The sequence below is a fragment of the Dreissena polymorpha genome, chromosome 9 (assembly GCF_020536995.1).
Source record: "Dreissena polymorpha isolate Duluth1 chromosome 9, UMN_Dpol_1.0, whole genome shotgun sequence".
Taxonomy (NCBI): Eukaryota; Metazoa; Mollusca; class Bivalvia; order Myida; family Dreissenidae; genus Dreissena; species Dreissena polymorpha.
This window is the reverse complement of record NC_068363.1, coordinates 6,079,254-6,095,981: the sequence shown is the minus strand read 5'-3', so window position 1 is coordinate 6,095,981 and position 16,728 is coordinate 6,079,254. Positions and strand designations below refer to the sequence as shown.

The 16,728-nt window shown below is 32.6% G+C and overlaps 1 protein-coding gene across 1 annotated transcript; it reads left to right on the top strand.

Moving 5' to 3' along the window:
* The first annotated feature begins 752 nt into the window (after positions 1-752).
* Positions 753-4,464, top strand: LOC127845858 (uncharacterized). Its single transcript, XM_052377026.1, has 4 exons — positions 753-1,664; positions 1,779-1,877; positions 2,273-2,378; positions 2,653-4,464. Exons 1-4 carry the CDS (start codon positions 788-790, stop codon positions 2,780-2,782), a joined length of 1,212 nt encoding a protein of 403 aa, XP_052232986.1. The 5' UTR covers positions 753-787; the 3' UTR covers positions 2,783-4,464.
* The last annotated feature ends 12,264 nt before the right edge of the window (positions 4,465-16,728 follow it).

Below are 16,728 nucleotides of genomic sequence, written 5' to 3'. Positions count from 1 at the left end.
CACAAGTTGCATGTTTTCTTTTCCTGACCCATTTTGTGTAGCGGCCAACATTGGTTGTTACATATTGCGTGGAATAGCATACATTGCTTTAGAAATAGCCCAGCTGGCCCTGAGTATACCGATGCTTATTCTCGATGCAGCGAAGATTGCCGTGTCTGTTGCACAGGTAATTGTCGATAAATCTCGAGTTGTTCTCGATATTGCCGAGGGAGCTCTCAGCATTGCTCAAATTGGATTGGAGGCCGCAAAAATAGTTCTTGAAGGTGCTAAACTTGCTCTAGAAGCAATCAAAGCAGTTGTTAAACTCGGAATCATGGCATTGAATTTCGTCCTTAAGTACGGTTTGCAATCGTTGATTGATGTGAAAAACTGTCGATTTGAAATTGAGCTATCTACACGTGATTTACCTGTCTTCGACGTTCAGTGCGAAATAAACGCATTTATGACCGGATTTATTCCTGTGGGCATTAAAATAAACTTTAACGATCCCCTCCAGAGTATCTGGAACGCTGCAAAAAGTACCATTGAAATGATCCTCGCAGCTCTTGGTAATATTATATCAGGACGAAAACGTAGAGAGGTACGAGATACCACGCTCAATGGAATGTACATCGTCATGCGAGGAGCACGCGAAACAAACAAGGACGATTTGGATTTCGACATGATTTCAAATGATACATTAAAATCAATTTTTAATAAAAATGTAAATAACACTTCGGATAATGTTGATGAGTATACTTTGAGAAAACAAATATACGCAGAAAAATGTAAATTATTCACAAGAATAATGTCTTTTTTGTATGATACTACAGAAACTCTGTCCCAGATGGTTAATGAAACTGCCTCTACAATTCGAAATCTCAGCTTCCTTCAGGAAACTATGAAAACAATTAATCTACAAACACTTTCGGACAATCTCACGCTTGAAACCATTGGCGTTGACCCTGAAGTTGCACTGAAAGATTTTAATATAAGTTCTTCTACATTGGATGAAGCAATAGAAAACGCGAAAGGAAATGTGTCAACAGATCCACTCTTGGAAAATATAGCTTCTTTTGCTGATGAAGCTAGCACGTTTCTTGCAGACGAAGCTGAGAGTGCTAATAAACTATTTTTTGTGAACCAATGGATTGCTGCTATGAACAACGTAACCTTGGAATATTTTGATAACGACACGTGCGTTTCTTTTCTGGATTGTGCTCACTACGCCATCGCCGCCTTGTACGAACAGTTTATGGCTGTAAATATAACAAACCAGACTGAAAGCATTGACAGAATATCGAAATTTGAAGATACCTTTCTTCTTTTAGTTGGCAACAGTTCCCATGCTACTGAAGATGTTGATTCAATGGCAATTACTTTATTAGCAACTTTGCGACAAATGAAAGAACTATGTGTCTTTTGTTCAAGAGCTCCGGAAATGCTTGGGCCACTGCAAAACCTTACTGTAAATACTGGACAGCAATTATCTCTTGTGTGTAATGTAACAGGTGACCCGACACCCACGTTTTGGTGGTATAAGGACACACATATTATATCAGATCAACATTCGATGACATTGACCATATCAAAAGCAAACATCGACGACGGTGGATCGTACCATTGTGTTGCAGGAAATCTGGTAGCGAATTATTCTTTTGACGAAGCTTTCGTGACGGTATTGGGTAAGCGATTATGTGTTTTCATATGAATGTAATTGAGCAATTTGTATGTTTTGTGTACAATTTTAATCGTTTTAATATGTGCATTTGTTTATGTGTGCTGCTATCGTCATCAAGGGAAGGAATTCGACGATACCGAAGGCAGACCATCTGAGTACACCACCGTTAATGCAAATGAAGAGACAGAAGACAGCACAAAAGGTGCCAATCCTTCTGGTATGAATGCACAAGACTGAACAATATTATGTTGAACATATACCCTACCTGTATTGGCTCTTCGAGTCGCAGGCCAATGTACACCAATGAATATAACTGGTAGCACATTAATCAAATGACCAAACCTATTTCGGTCCGAACATTGTTTTATATCCTTATCACTAAGCAGCATAGTCCGACTTTTTTAATTTAATTATATTAAAAGAATAAGAATTAAATGTAAATACTGTTATCTTACTGCAGGGGTATACTGATAAATACAAAAAGACTAAACTAAATAAACAAAACAACAACTGATCCGTCAATTTTAACGTTCCTCAAACTTTACATTTTCTAGTAGTTTGTATTAGTATTTTGTTTTAATAAGTGATGATTGGTTTTTCAAACATTCGCAGAGAAGAGTACAGACCTTCAGCTTGAAATCGTTTTACTTCCGGTATTACTTGGTGTAGCTTGCGCCTGTGCCGTCGTCGGAGTGTTAGTATGGAGACATAATAAAAGGTAGTTTTTATTCGATTTATAAGTGCAGTTAGTATTCAAGAAATCATAAAGCCTGATTAATCAAATAAACATCAAAACCTTTATTCCACAATACATTAAACGTTTATTTTATTCGCGAATAATCTGACAGTCAGAGTAAAATTGTTGTAAACAATTCGGACTGTTTCTAAATACAATAGAGAAAATCATTTTAAATAAAGACAGTAATAAAATAAAACGCGTAAAACATCGCATTTCGTGCTTATTATTAAAGAGCGGGTATTTATGTCCATAGGATTAATGCACGAAAGGGAGGCTCAACTGCAAGCTTAGCAAGCCTGAACGTGGTTCGACCGATGAATACGAAGCCAACGTTTGACCCTAAATCCCAGTGTACAACAGCCCCTGCGGTAGCCATAAAATAACAACATCCTACAGTGATGTCCTCTTTGTGTTTTTATTTAAACGGTACATTTTTAAGTTATGTATTTAAAATAAATATATCAGCTTTCGTTCCCAGTTTTTGTTAGACCTCTCTTTATGTATCGAAAAGTGTGTGTTTTCTGCGTGTGATATTTTGTTAACGTATTTACATCACAGTGTTATTTGGAATATCAAGCCATTTCTCCCTGTTTAGGGTATTGCGTTTTTAACATGATTAACTCTTGGCTGTACTTTGCTTCACTTTTTATATTTGGATTGTTGACCTTTGTCTTATTCAGAAATATTATTTTTAATGTCATGCATTTTGTTTTTCCACTTTTTGTTACCCTTTATGCTAGGTTTTCTGCATCAACACTGATAGGATTAATTTAGGTAATTAAAGTGAGACTGCACGATTTTTATGTGTGCTAAATTGTAATATATTGATAAAAATCTGTTACACTAGCACAAAATAGGCAAGGCAAATTATACATTGAAGACGAATTCATAAAATGCAGCAAAGACAAATAAGCGCCATGAGCCGACTGTTACGAAGATATTTCGTGCATATTTTCCTACAATAACCGAAGCGTTCTTTTTTATTAGGATCGGAGTAGGTGTTCGTGTGTCGTTTGAATCGATATCATTGCAGGAAATTAAAACGATCCGTAAAATTAAATTTAAATTCACATCGTACATGCATAAAATACATTTTGGATTTCAGAATTTAATATCTGGCTTATTTCGTATTTTTCGACACATGTTCTTCTTAACTTTTATTTTAATTTATATTGAAATATATGTATAATCATTTGTTTACACAAGTTTTATAAATTTATAAATATTAACAAAATCGTGCAGTCCCACTTTAAAACTTTAACATTACCGGTGTTAAATCACCTCTTTGTTAAATTGCCTAATCCACCACCTAACGTGTAAGTAGAGATCAAACTGTTTTTTAATTTTGTGTGGAATGGTAAACCAAAATGTAGCAAAAATATTGTAATAAAAGAATATACACAAGGTGATATAAAGATGATATATCTGTTTGCCTTTGTAACATCTCCGAGGTGCTCATGGATCCGTAGAATTGGTTGGAAATGAAACATGGAAAAATAGTGTAAATACTATGATTGATTTTCAAACAGGTATACAACTGTCACTATCATGAAAACTTAGTTAACAAGATAATAAATGAATTTGGAAAAGATACATTGAAATCATGTGTTGGACTTAGTAGAAAAGAATCATTTAACAATCAGCTTTTACTTCAAAATCCAATCTTCTATAACCCGCACATAACAATTGGTAGCAAAAGTGTGTTTATTAAATCCTGGTTTCACAAGGGCATTGGTTCTGTTAGGGATTCGATAAACAGTACTGAATTTTAAAGCTTTTACAGTTATAAGGATTTTTGCAAAGTATAACTTACACCCAAACTACTTATTTTTTCTAGAAATGATGAACGCAGTGACAAGATACATGAAGCTCATAAGCTCTTCTGAAACAAGCTTTATGAAGCTGTTTATCCCCACTAGCTTATGGCCTATCTTGGTCCACACACTAGGTTCTGTATGAAATAATTTCCAAAAACGAGTCTTCACCAGTGTGTATTGATAAATGGTTGAACATTTTAATTTTATTAAAACAAAAGAATGGCGACCTATTTTTGATATGCCTTATCGTATTACACGGGATACAAGTTTACAATGGTTTCAATATAGAATTGTACATAGAATTTAAGGTTCAACACGTTTTTATTTAAAATATGATATGCCACTTCAGCCGACTGTACTTTTTGTGAAACTTAATGAGAATCTATTCAGTACATATTTTAAGAATGTAAGCATGCCAATCAGTTAATAACTGAATTGTTTTCTGAATGTAATCATCTGTCGAACCCTCTAAATATATCTTCCGTTATACTGAGACATTCAAACACAAATGGGTCTTTAAACTAAATATTTGTTTCTTAAAGGAACAAAACTAGACTCACTCTGAAAGCTGCAAAATCATACTTGTCCTTGCATTGTCATTTACTAAATAAAATCAACATTTTAATGATTCGTTTTAAAGTAAAGAATGGGAACTACTTTTACCTCTTATCCAGTATTTGTGATATGGGACTTGTAGAGGTATTGTATTGTTAACTGTATTAAAAATATAATGTTTATATTGCTATGTAAAAGCTATTGTTAAATGTGTAAAATGTGCTATATTATGCAAATATTACATGTGCACTATGTACGGTATGGAGTGGGATGCCTAAGACCCTCACAGACCTACTGACGAGGAGAATAAAATATGTTGAACGGAAAAAAAATACTGTGAGATACGTGTTAATTAATTCATCAACACTCTCTACTTCAAATTATGTTAAATATATTTCTAACAAAGTGTTTACAACTGAATGAAAACATCAATTTATGTGAGACTGGAACCAAGTCGAGACTACATGCCGCGAACTCAGACATACTGACATATATCGTCTAAATATATATAGAATACTAGGTTAGCGTTGAATACAGAGAAGTTTATATTGCGAGGCTTAGAACGCCGGAAGCGCGAGCCTTGGCGAGCGCTTTCGGTGTTCGAGCCGAGCAACATAAACTTCTCTGTATTCAACGCTAATCCTAGTATTCTATTTATCCCATTTGATTTTTTCAACGTGACATTTAACATAAATAGATCTAATAACCTTAACAATAATTTTAATACAGTCATAAAAGCGCTTAAAATCTAACAAATGTAACCATGCGTAGTGATATACATGTATTTGTTCTGGTACGCAAAATAGTCTTTAAAAAATTTACACACAAACTGTAAAACAAGTAAAAATATCACCATATGCCTCGAGTCAATTTTACGCAGAATGCGAATTTTAACACATTACGACCGCGAAAAGAAGATTTTACTTTACTATTATTCGAAAGAAAATGATCAAAATCCAATATGGCGGCGATCGCTCCTGACAAAATGCTGTCGATGTCAACATACATGTACACCATCGACGACCTAGTTCTGGCTACCATAACTTTAAATGTCGCTTTTTATGATTTTTGACTGGCGCGACTTTGTACAGGTCTGTCAATACTATATAAACTGTACGCTGAAGTTTCTTTAGCTATCGACGACCTTGACAATTTTAACGAGTAAACAGAGTAACTTTATTTGACTTAATATACAGGGCAATACGTTTTCCGACTTCGGACGACGAATTTAAGGACGCGCAGAACGTGTTTTTTATATAATGTTATGGGTATGCCGTGTGTGATCCGATGCATCAATGGCGCCCATGTTAAAATCATTTCCCCGAGAACAGGGAACGACAAAAGTACAAACAAAAATCAAAACACGTAAGAACTAGTATCTTACCTTTAATTATCCTTTAAAATCCATCTAATAATCCATTTAACTCAATGATTGACGATTTTGCATCTAGGGTCTTTAATAATTATTTTTGCATAGTTAAATAAAGACCCTTATGCCATTCTATCACTTTATACAAATGAGTTTATGAACTCAATAAACTTTCTTCTTCGTCACACGCTACGTCATGTACTCTACATTACTGCTGTTCAAATGAACCGGAGCAGTTTATCTAATTATAGCCGTTGGTAAACTCGGTTGCATTTGCAGATTTCTGCATACAAACATAATTATGTTTAAACTTGCACAATGTTTTATTTATCTATGGTAAATACTCTTATTGTACGAGAAAATAATTTAATGTATAAATACACAAAGAATGGAAAACATTCCAGTTCACAACAGATAAATGAGTAAAAAATACCCGTGTACAAAATGGGACGTTCCCAATTCCAGTGTGGTGCTATTTTTACCATCTTATACTTTACACAGCTCTATGCCTAACATGAATTAAATAGGAAAGCAAACATAGCAGATTATTCATGAATTGTGCGATATGTGTATGGCTTGTTGTACATTCTTAATTTTTAAGTTAAATGTCAAAAGTATATGCATTGGTTACAAACAATGCACATTACACGAAATAAGGAAAATGTGATCAATTGACAATTCAGATATGTCGACATACAGTACACGTAGAAAACATATGAAATAAGACGCGTTTATAATAAATCGTCAAAAAAAAATGGGGAAAATGACGCAATTAGTATGTCATTCTATGACGCCATCAATCAGCTGATTCATTATACGGATGGCGAAAAATTATATCATATGACTAAATTTAAAGGTTGAAGGTCGTATAATTTTGAAGCTTAAGTTTTGTCGACTTTGTTTTTGTTATGAAAAATCATTCAGTGGTAAAGTAAATATAACTAAAAAATAACAAAACAAAAATCGTGTTATTTTATATTTTATTTCAACATTTCTTTTGGTGAATATGTCATATATATATATATATTTCTGCAAAATATGCACATTTTCTTCCAATGGGTGGCCTTAAAATTCGATCAATGAACCAAACAATATCGACCTAATTTTAGCGCATATCGCATGACGTCATTTGAAAAGTAGTCCGTGCACGCGACAGGTATATTCCACAGTGTTGAATACAAGCAAGTATATTCCACAACGTGTTATACCGTCAATGTCGCGGTGAAAATGGGATAAAATTTAAAAACATACTTACACGTTGTAATAGGTAACATGAAAATGATAAGTCAGATTTTCCAGAGCGTTGAAGCTTTTCTCCATCACCTCCGCATTTTGACGTTTTTATTTTAATTACAGGTTTATGTAAATTCCACTATAAGAAATATGGTTGTGTAAGAATGATCGAAAACTCAAACTGGAATATAAAAAAAGGTTTTGGATAAGCACCAAAAATAAGAGTCGGTTTTATGTGCGAATAACGAAATGTGAATTTCAGTATGTGCGTCGACGACCGTGTGCGAAGAAAAATTATTTCTTAACTGCATGAAAAGGGAACTATAAAATATATTGCACTATAAAATCTTCTTTATTAATTAATTTAACTTACATGTAAGGTTGAACATGCCTGATTTGTAACCGGCACATACATATACCGTTTTGTGGTATATCTTTTGTAATTTCTGATAAATACTGACAATCAGCTGTGAATTATGTTGTCTGCTAAACGTTCAACAAAGCATTCGCGTTCAATATTTCAGCATTTAGCAGTGATTACATGTAATCAGACAACATTTATTTGAATTTCAATTAAATAGGTTTTATGAACATAAATTAAAACTGATCTGTGTTATAATAAGATTAACCGATTAAGTAAATACAACTCAATTACCAACGGGGATTCATATGCAATCTTGGACTTAAGAAGCACCTCCTTCACGATTTCAATGATGCAAATAAAACGAACTTGGTTATGAAGTTATTCAGATCAGATATCACTAGTAACTGAAGTTTGAAAGAACCCCTCATTGGCAATTGCGTTATGAAAATGTACAGCAGTTAATAGCTTTATCCATAATCTCTGTGCATTTACTTCTTGTTTGACATTTTACGCTAATTTCACTTTCCAAAAATGTAACCACAATAAGTCAACCAAGAACATGTATAAGCTGAACAGTTAATTTACATTAAACGCACTGTTCAAATGTATGAGAAATAGCAGAATAAAACAGAAATATATTTTTTTAACATAATGATTTCAAAATAACTATGCACACATGTTCGTCTTTATGAAACAGTGTGCTTTAGAACAATTTTGCGTTTTTTTTCAATTTCAGCTCATGCTAAAAGGTTTACGATGAATTTGCGTCTAATTTTTTTGCTTAAAACATGGTTTACTCTGTAACCTTAACCATGCATTTAAGGGTTTTAAGTTTAATAGCAAACAAATTAGCTATATAATACGTTTTTTTTCCGCTCAAGAACACCAAATCGCTATCTTATTATATAATATGTCTGTGTCGACGCGGAATTTGGGGTAGTTAACACTGTCGGTGAAAGCTTTAAATTAAAACACTTTGTGTTGGGAGTGGGGGGAAATTGTCTATCTTGGTCTGGAAAAACATACATACAAACAACAACCGTCACCATTTTAATAGAAACGTTGATTTATGGAATAAATATATACATTTTTGCATTTTTCACAAAAATTAATTCTCACAGCAAAGTATTAAATGATACGGTATGTACAAAACTGGTAGTAATGTGCATAATATATTGAGAACAAAGATAACAATAAAAAAAAGTCAGACACAATAGGAATAATTCAATTAATGTAAACTTGAGCATTACCGGTGTTAAATCATCTCAGAGATCGATGAACTATTAAATAATTGTGTTTAGATTGGCAAACCTCAAATTAGCAAACGTATTGTAATAAAAGAATATACATAAGGTGATATAAAGATGATATATCCGTTTGCCTTTGTAACATCTCCGAAGTGCGCATGGATCCGTAGAATTGGTTGGAAATGGAACATGGAAAAATAGTGTTAATACTATGATTGATTTTCAAAAATTATACAACTGCGACTATCGTAAAATTTTAATTAACTAGATACAAACTGAATTTGGAAAAGATACGTTGAAATCTTTTGTTGAACTTTGTAGAAAAGAACCATTTACACATCAGCTTTTACTTCAAAATCAAATCTTGTATAACCCAGACATAACAATTGGTAGCAAAGGTGTGTTGTTTAAATCATGGTTTGAAAAGAGCATTAATTGTGTTAAGAATTTGATGCACATCACTGAATATTTAACCTTTTACAGTTATGGTGATTTTTGCAAAGTATTAACTCCCATCTTCATCAAAACTACTTATTTTTCATAGGAATGATTAACGCGGTGACGAGATACGTGAAGCTCAGAAGCTCTTATGACACAAGCTTTATGAAGCCGTTTATCCCAACAAGCCTATGGTCTATCTTGGTCAACACAATAGGTTCAAACCTATCTTCACCAGTTTGTATAGATACATGCTTTAACGTTTTTAATAATATATAAACAAACGCATGGCGACATATATTTGATGTGCCTTTTCGTATTACACGGAATACCAATTTACAGCGGTTTCAATATAGACTTGTACATAGAATTTAAGATACCAACTAGTTTTTATTTAAAATAAGATACGCCATTTTAGCCAACAGTACTTTTCGCGAAACTGAAAGTGAAACTATGAAATACATATTTTGGTAATGTAAGCATGTTAATCAGTTAATAACTGAGTTTAATTATATGTCGAACCTTCTAAATATGTCGTCTTTTATACTGAAACATTAAAACACAATTTGGTCTATAAACTTAATATTTGCTTGTATAAAAATGGTTATTTATAATTGTAAAATTGTACTGTAATCAACTCTTTCAATGATTTGTGTAAAAGTAAAGAATGGGGAACTACTTTTACCTCTTCTCCAGTATTTGTGATATGGGACTTAAGATTATTTGTATTGTTAACTGTTCCTTAAAAATATATTGTTTATAATATTATTTTAAAGTTATTGAATGTTAAATGTATAAAATGTGCTTTAATATGCATATATATCACATATCGCTACTATAAATAGTAACAAAATGACGTCGCGAGCGGTCCGTTACTCGTATCTAGCGGGCCAATATAAATTATATCAGCCCACTGAGCCGGGTCGAATTTTCATATCAGAAAAAATATGGAATCGCGCGGCTTATACTATACAATATGGCTCCCACATTCAGTCTTAGCAAACGGTGATCAATACAATTGAGCCACAACTCAATGAAAGAATCGAACATAATTAGAATGACACGTAGCACATAATTTGGATAATACAAATATCGATTTAAACTGAAACTCATCTGTATAGTACATTGATGCCTCTATTTGTGCTTTAACAAGATTCGTCAAACACTAAAACAGCAAAATATTTAGAACAATACACGCATACCTCGATAACAACTTAAATCCGGTTGTTCATTATAATTTAAAAAAAAAACGAGCTGTAATTCCTTTTTCTGTTGTTCCATCCGTTCTATTTTGATTTAAAATCACACCTCTTTTAAACGATTGTATCGACCATAAACACGCTTTACGAAATCGAATTTCGAAGCGATTACAATAATTGTATTTCTATCGAAGCTCCCAATTATGCATGGCAAACACACACTCCGAAAAACGTTTTGGAATCGTTCGATGCTTAAACAATATTTAACTGTTAAATAAAAACCCTCCACGTCCGAATTGTTTTCCTAAAATCCATAGAGTCTAGGTAGTTTCGTCATTGAAATAACGTCACATTAGGTACATCATAAATTGCGTAATCAATTGAATGAAATAAAAGTACGGAAAGCTGGTTCTGTATAAATGAAGAACCAAAATAGTATGGTATTTGATATAAACGATAACACACGGCAGAGCTGGGCCGGACATCTAAAATAGGCACTAGCCGCATAATGGCCCTCGAGCCAAAGAGACCCTCGGGCCGTTATGTCGGCAGCGGGCCGATTATAGACGTCCGGCCCAGCTCTGCCGTGTGTTATTGCCTAAATACCATATACACTATGCACGGTATGAAGTGGGATGCCTTCGACCCTCACATACCTACTGACGAGGAGAATAAAATGTGTTGAACGGAAAAAATACTGTGAGATACGAGTTAATTGATTATGTAACACTCTCTACTTCAAATAATGTTTAACATTTTTTTAAGTGTTAACAACTGAATGAAAACATTAATGTATTTGAGACTGGAACCAAGTCGAGACTATATGCTGCGAACTCAGACATACTGACATATATTGTCAAAATACAATTAAAAAACATACACGCTGTGATCGGTGACATAAAAATGATTTTCCAGATCTTTGAAGCTTTTTTCCAACACCTCCGCTATTTGACGTCTTTAATTTAATAACAGATACAGTTCAGGGCCACAAACAATACGCTAGTGCACCTGAACTCAGTTACATCCGGAATGCTTTTGGAATCATTAAGTCAAAGGCGTATCAAACAACCTGGTAAGGCCAAACAAACAAGTAACTTTTTACGCTAATTTCACTATAAGAAATATGGTTGGTAGGTCGGCCAACTGTTGTTTAAGAGTGATCAAAACTCAAACTGGAATACCAAACAAAGGTTTTGTGCAAGCACCAACAATAAGAGTCCGTCGAGTTAGTAAAATCAAATCACTTTTTATATGCGAAACCGAAACGTGAATTTCAGTATGATCAATGTTCGTCGACGACCGTGTGCGAAGATAAAAAACACCTTACTGCATGAAAAGGGAACTAACAAAATATAGTGCATATAACATCTTTGTTATCGATTAAACTTAAGGTTGAATATACCTGATGTAAATTAATTGTTCAGCTTATACATGTACTTGGTTGACTTATTGTGGTTACATTTTTGGTAAATGAAATTAGTATTAAATGTCAAACAGGAAGTAAATGCGCTAGGGATAAAGCTAAAAAGTGCTGTATATATTCATAACGCAATGGGCAATGAGGCGTTCTTTCAAACTTCATTAAGCAGTGATATCTGATCCGAACGACTTCATTTACAAGTTCGTTTTATTTGCATCATTGTTTCGTAAAGTAGATGCTTCTTGAGTCCAAAATTACATATGAATCACGGTTGGTAATTGTGCTGCATTTACTTCATATGATTATAACACAGATCTGTTTTTATGTATACTCATTTAACCAATTTTGAAATTCAAATAAATGTTGTCTGCTTGCATGTAATCACTGCTAAATGCTGAAATATTGAACGCGAATGCTTTGTTGAACGTGTAGCAGACAACATAATTCACAGCTGATTGTCAGTATTTATCAGAAATGACAAAAGATATACCACAAAACGGTATTTGTATGAGTCGGTTACAAATCAGGCATGTTCAACCTTAAGTTTAATTAATCGATAACGATATTTTGCAATATTTTTGTTAGTTTCCTTTTCATGCAGTAAGGTGTTTTTTTATCTTCGCACACGGTCGTCGACGCACATTGATCATACTGATATTTATATAACATTTCGGTATTCGCATATAAATAGTGAGTTGTTTTCTCTAACCCGACCGACCAAGTCACTTATTTGTTTTGCCTTACCAGGTATTTTAGACACGCTTTAATTTAATAGTTTAAGGACGTACGCGGCAGTTTAGTTGTACGCAATTTGTTTTGACTGTTCCACCGGTTGCGCAATAAGTGTATGCTTTTTCGGACATTCGATTTAAATCGGGATGCATATTCGATAAGGGAGTGATACCAAGAAATAAGTATTATGAAGTTTAGAAAATTGATAAACAATTTGTAGCCCTTAAATAACACAGTAAGAATCGACCATCATTCCTGCGACTACAAAAACCTTTTTTATCACGTGTTTATAACAACAATCAAGAATCTAATTACGGAAAACTGTCAATACTTCCTAATAACTGACAATGTTTGTGTTGCAAGAACGACTTGTTTAAAATTGATAGCTTTCCTTCAAATAAAGCAATTTGTTATTGAATCATCATATATTTAAAACATGTCATCAAAGTATATGTGTTTTGTATAAAATATAATCAAAATTGTTATGCACGTTTCATCTTATGCTTAAAAATAAATCGGAAAACTTTAACTTCTCAAACAACGGCTTAAGATATCAACGTTTATGTAGGGTTGTTTGACATAATTAAATACATAGAATATCTGATGAATTAAAATTATTCATTCACGACGCTCGGATACTTCTGAACCATGTGCGGATGGTGGTGCATCTTGCCGCACGTGTATATAATACTTGCATATTATTTATATGTTTGCGCTTAATTTATTTCTCTTTGACCAATATGATTTAAAAAAACTAGCATTCTGTTTATTTTTGGTAAGCAATTGATTAAAAAAACACATTGATGAACACTAAGGCATTTACAGGCTAGTCAATCTTTAAGCAAAGTATTTGAACGAGCGCCGGTACCGCACCTGCAACCCATTTATATTACACACATAACGTCATATTACACGAATGCAATGCAATCTAAATCTTTCTACCTACATACATTAGAATCCTTTTTTTTCTTTTGTGACACGTTGAAATATTTAAGACAAGACATTGGATCACGTGTAGCGTTGGGGAATTTGATAATGCCCGTATTATCGAATGGGAAAACAACAGCCTTTAAAATACAAGTATATAATCGATTCTCAATAAGATATATTCTTCTAACATTTGACAGAACAATGGCCCGCATTATATTGAGCTAACAGGATCGGATATTTATTTATTCAGTTCATTTTCAGTCGTGATGTGATGGGACTAAGTATTTATTGCTTGACTGCGAGTTGTATTTTGAAATGTAATTGTGAACAAAAGAGCATGATGACTTAATAAATATCACCCTCTAAAGGCGGAGGGATATAGAATTTGCCTTGTCTGTCCGTACGTCAGTTCATCCGCCCGTCTGTCACAAACAAAATGTTCTAAAAATGTATTCGGTACTTTACAATATCTGAGTCATTGTAGATTTAAAACAAAATACTGATTTCAGTATTATTACATTACAGTGGCGTATAAACAACTCATAGATTATTATAATTAAAAAAAACTCATTCTAGATTACGAAGTTCATGTAGGTAGTGAATGTTTGCTATACATATACGCCATATTTACCTTTTGTAGTATCTCTATTCACATGCAGACATGTGTGTAGAACATGTATGTAAACATTTTCCTAAAAATGCAATACTTGTGTAATTAGAGTTTTATCGTACAAAAACTGTGAAGATAAAATTGTTTTTCATTTATATTTCCTTGCAAATCCAATAATATGGTACTGCATTAATTAACATTAATTCATACAAATGATATGCCGTGAATTGGTGAAGTCATATCAAGAATCACAATTAATAACGTTGATATGCCCCTTTAAGTGTATTAGATACGCATTGTTTTTAATTGAATACTTAATTAACCTAATGTTATGATCTTGATACACATCATCTATAATTTGTATTTTCATTATATTCAAATCTACATTTGCATACAACAATAACATGGTAAAGTCATGTGAAGAATTTCAAAAAAACAAATTGTGGTATGCCCCTTTAAATGTATTCAATTACCTTTTTTTGTTTGGTTATGTATAAACTTATATTTGTTTTATCTTGCTAAACATAATTTGTGTTTTCACTTAAATTTAAATCTACTTTTGCATACGCATACATAAAAACATTTTTACCAAGTCATGTCAAGAATTACAACTTATACCGTCGAAATGTCCCTTTAAATGTTCTGTATACATCATTTTTTTTAAGTTGAATGCTGTATTTACCTGCTTTTACTGATCTTGTTACAAATAACTTGTGTTTTCATTTACATTTAAATCTACTTTTTATTGGCATACAGCAATACATGTACTAGTACGTGTTTTGACCTGCACCATGTACATGGTTTTCACTGTTTTTAAATTGTATTTTACACATGCAGTTAAAATGCGTTTGTGATCAAACGACCCCGGTGACCTATTGTTTTCTTTTTATATTTGTATTAAGTTATAATTTATTAAACATTTAGGTAAATTTGGAAAAATCTAGGTGCAGGAAGGCATGTAAAAATAAACATGACTTTGATGCATTTTATTTATTTTCATATGTGGAATTCTGTTGTTTTTGTTTATGTTTAAAAATTGATAAAAGACATTAATCAATCGATTAATGTTAAAAAATAATAATTTGCAGTCAAATTAAATCAGTATTACATATTTTGTGAGGTTGTTTTCAAAACTTTTTTCATTAATTTACTCAACTTTTTATGTTATTTCATTATTGGTGAATTGTTCTTGTGCTGAAATATGCTTGTTGTTCAAGTGCGAAAAAAAGAACAACATCGGTGACCATATTTTTTTTTATCCACAACAGATAGTTTTACCTAAATACCAAAAATTATCAACTTCTAGGTGGAGCAAAATTTGCATTAAAACTGCAGCATACGTCCTTAAATTAATATTCTGGATGTAACTGAGTTCAGGTGTAGTAGCGTTTTTAAAGTGTACATGAACTATAACTTTAATTAAAATAAAGACGTGGAAAGAAACTTCAAAGTACTTCAAAGTATGTGTTTCAATTTACTTTTGACATTATATGTCAGTATGCCTGAGTTCACGGCATACAGTCTCGATTTGGTTCTAGTCTCAAATAATTAATGTTTGCATTAAGTTCTTAATATGTTGATGTAAAAAAAGTATTTGAAGTAGTTTTGAAGAAGTATCTCACAGTATTTTTTCGTGTTTAACATATTTTTATTTTCCTCGTCAGTATGTATGTGAGGGTCGAGGGCATCCCACTTCATACAGTACATAGTTTACATGTTATATATCATGGCACATTTCATACATTTAACAATCAATAACAATATAATATATTTATGCTTAAGAAACAGTTAACAATACAATAAGTCTTCGATCACAAATACTGGAGAAGAGGTAAAAGTAGTTTCCTTTCTTTACTTTTACACAAATTATTATACAAGTTGATTTCATTTAGTACATGGCAATGCAAGGTCAGGTACGATTTTGCAGTTTTAAGAGTGAGTCTATGGTTGTTCATTTGACAATTATAAATAAACATTTTTTTCATAACAAATATTAAGTTTAAAGACGCATTTGTGTTTGTATTTCCCAGTATAAAGGAATACGTATTGAGAAGGTTCGACAAATTATTACATTTTTACATTCCCAAAATATGCATTGAATCCGTTTCACAAAAAAATACAGTTGGCTTAAGTGACCAATCTTTTTTTTAATGAAAACGAGTTTGTACCTTTAATTCTATGTACAATTGAATTCTAGATTGAAACCATTGTAAACTGGTATCCCTTGTTATACAAAAAAGCATATGAAAATATGCACCATTCTTTTATTAAATATTGTTTAAAATGTTCAACCATTTATCTATATATGTTTTCAAGGTTTTTTATTTCAAGTTGCTGTTCACGATTATTGGTCGATTTCTTCTTATTTGAACTGTAAGATAAAGATTTTCTCCTTATTTCCATGAGTAAATTGTC

What these genes read in the sequence shown, in the direction of transcription:
- LOC127845858 (XM_052377026.1), top strand. Translation starts at nt 788, where the DNA reads ATGTCTTTTTTGTATGATACTACAGAAACTCTGTCCCAGATGGTTAAT. An exon ending in AAAAGGTGCCAATCCTTCTG is followed by an intron (nt 1,878 to 2,272) that starts GTATGAATGCAC and finishes AAACATTCGCAG; the next exon opens with AGAAGAGTACAGACCTTCAG. An exon ending in GTATGGAGACATAATAAAAG is followed by an intron (nt 2,379 to 2,652) that starts GTAGTTTTTATT and finishes TTATGTCCATAG; the next exon opens with GATTAATGCACGAAAGGGAG.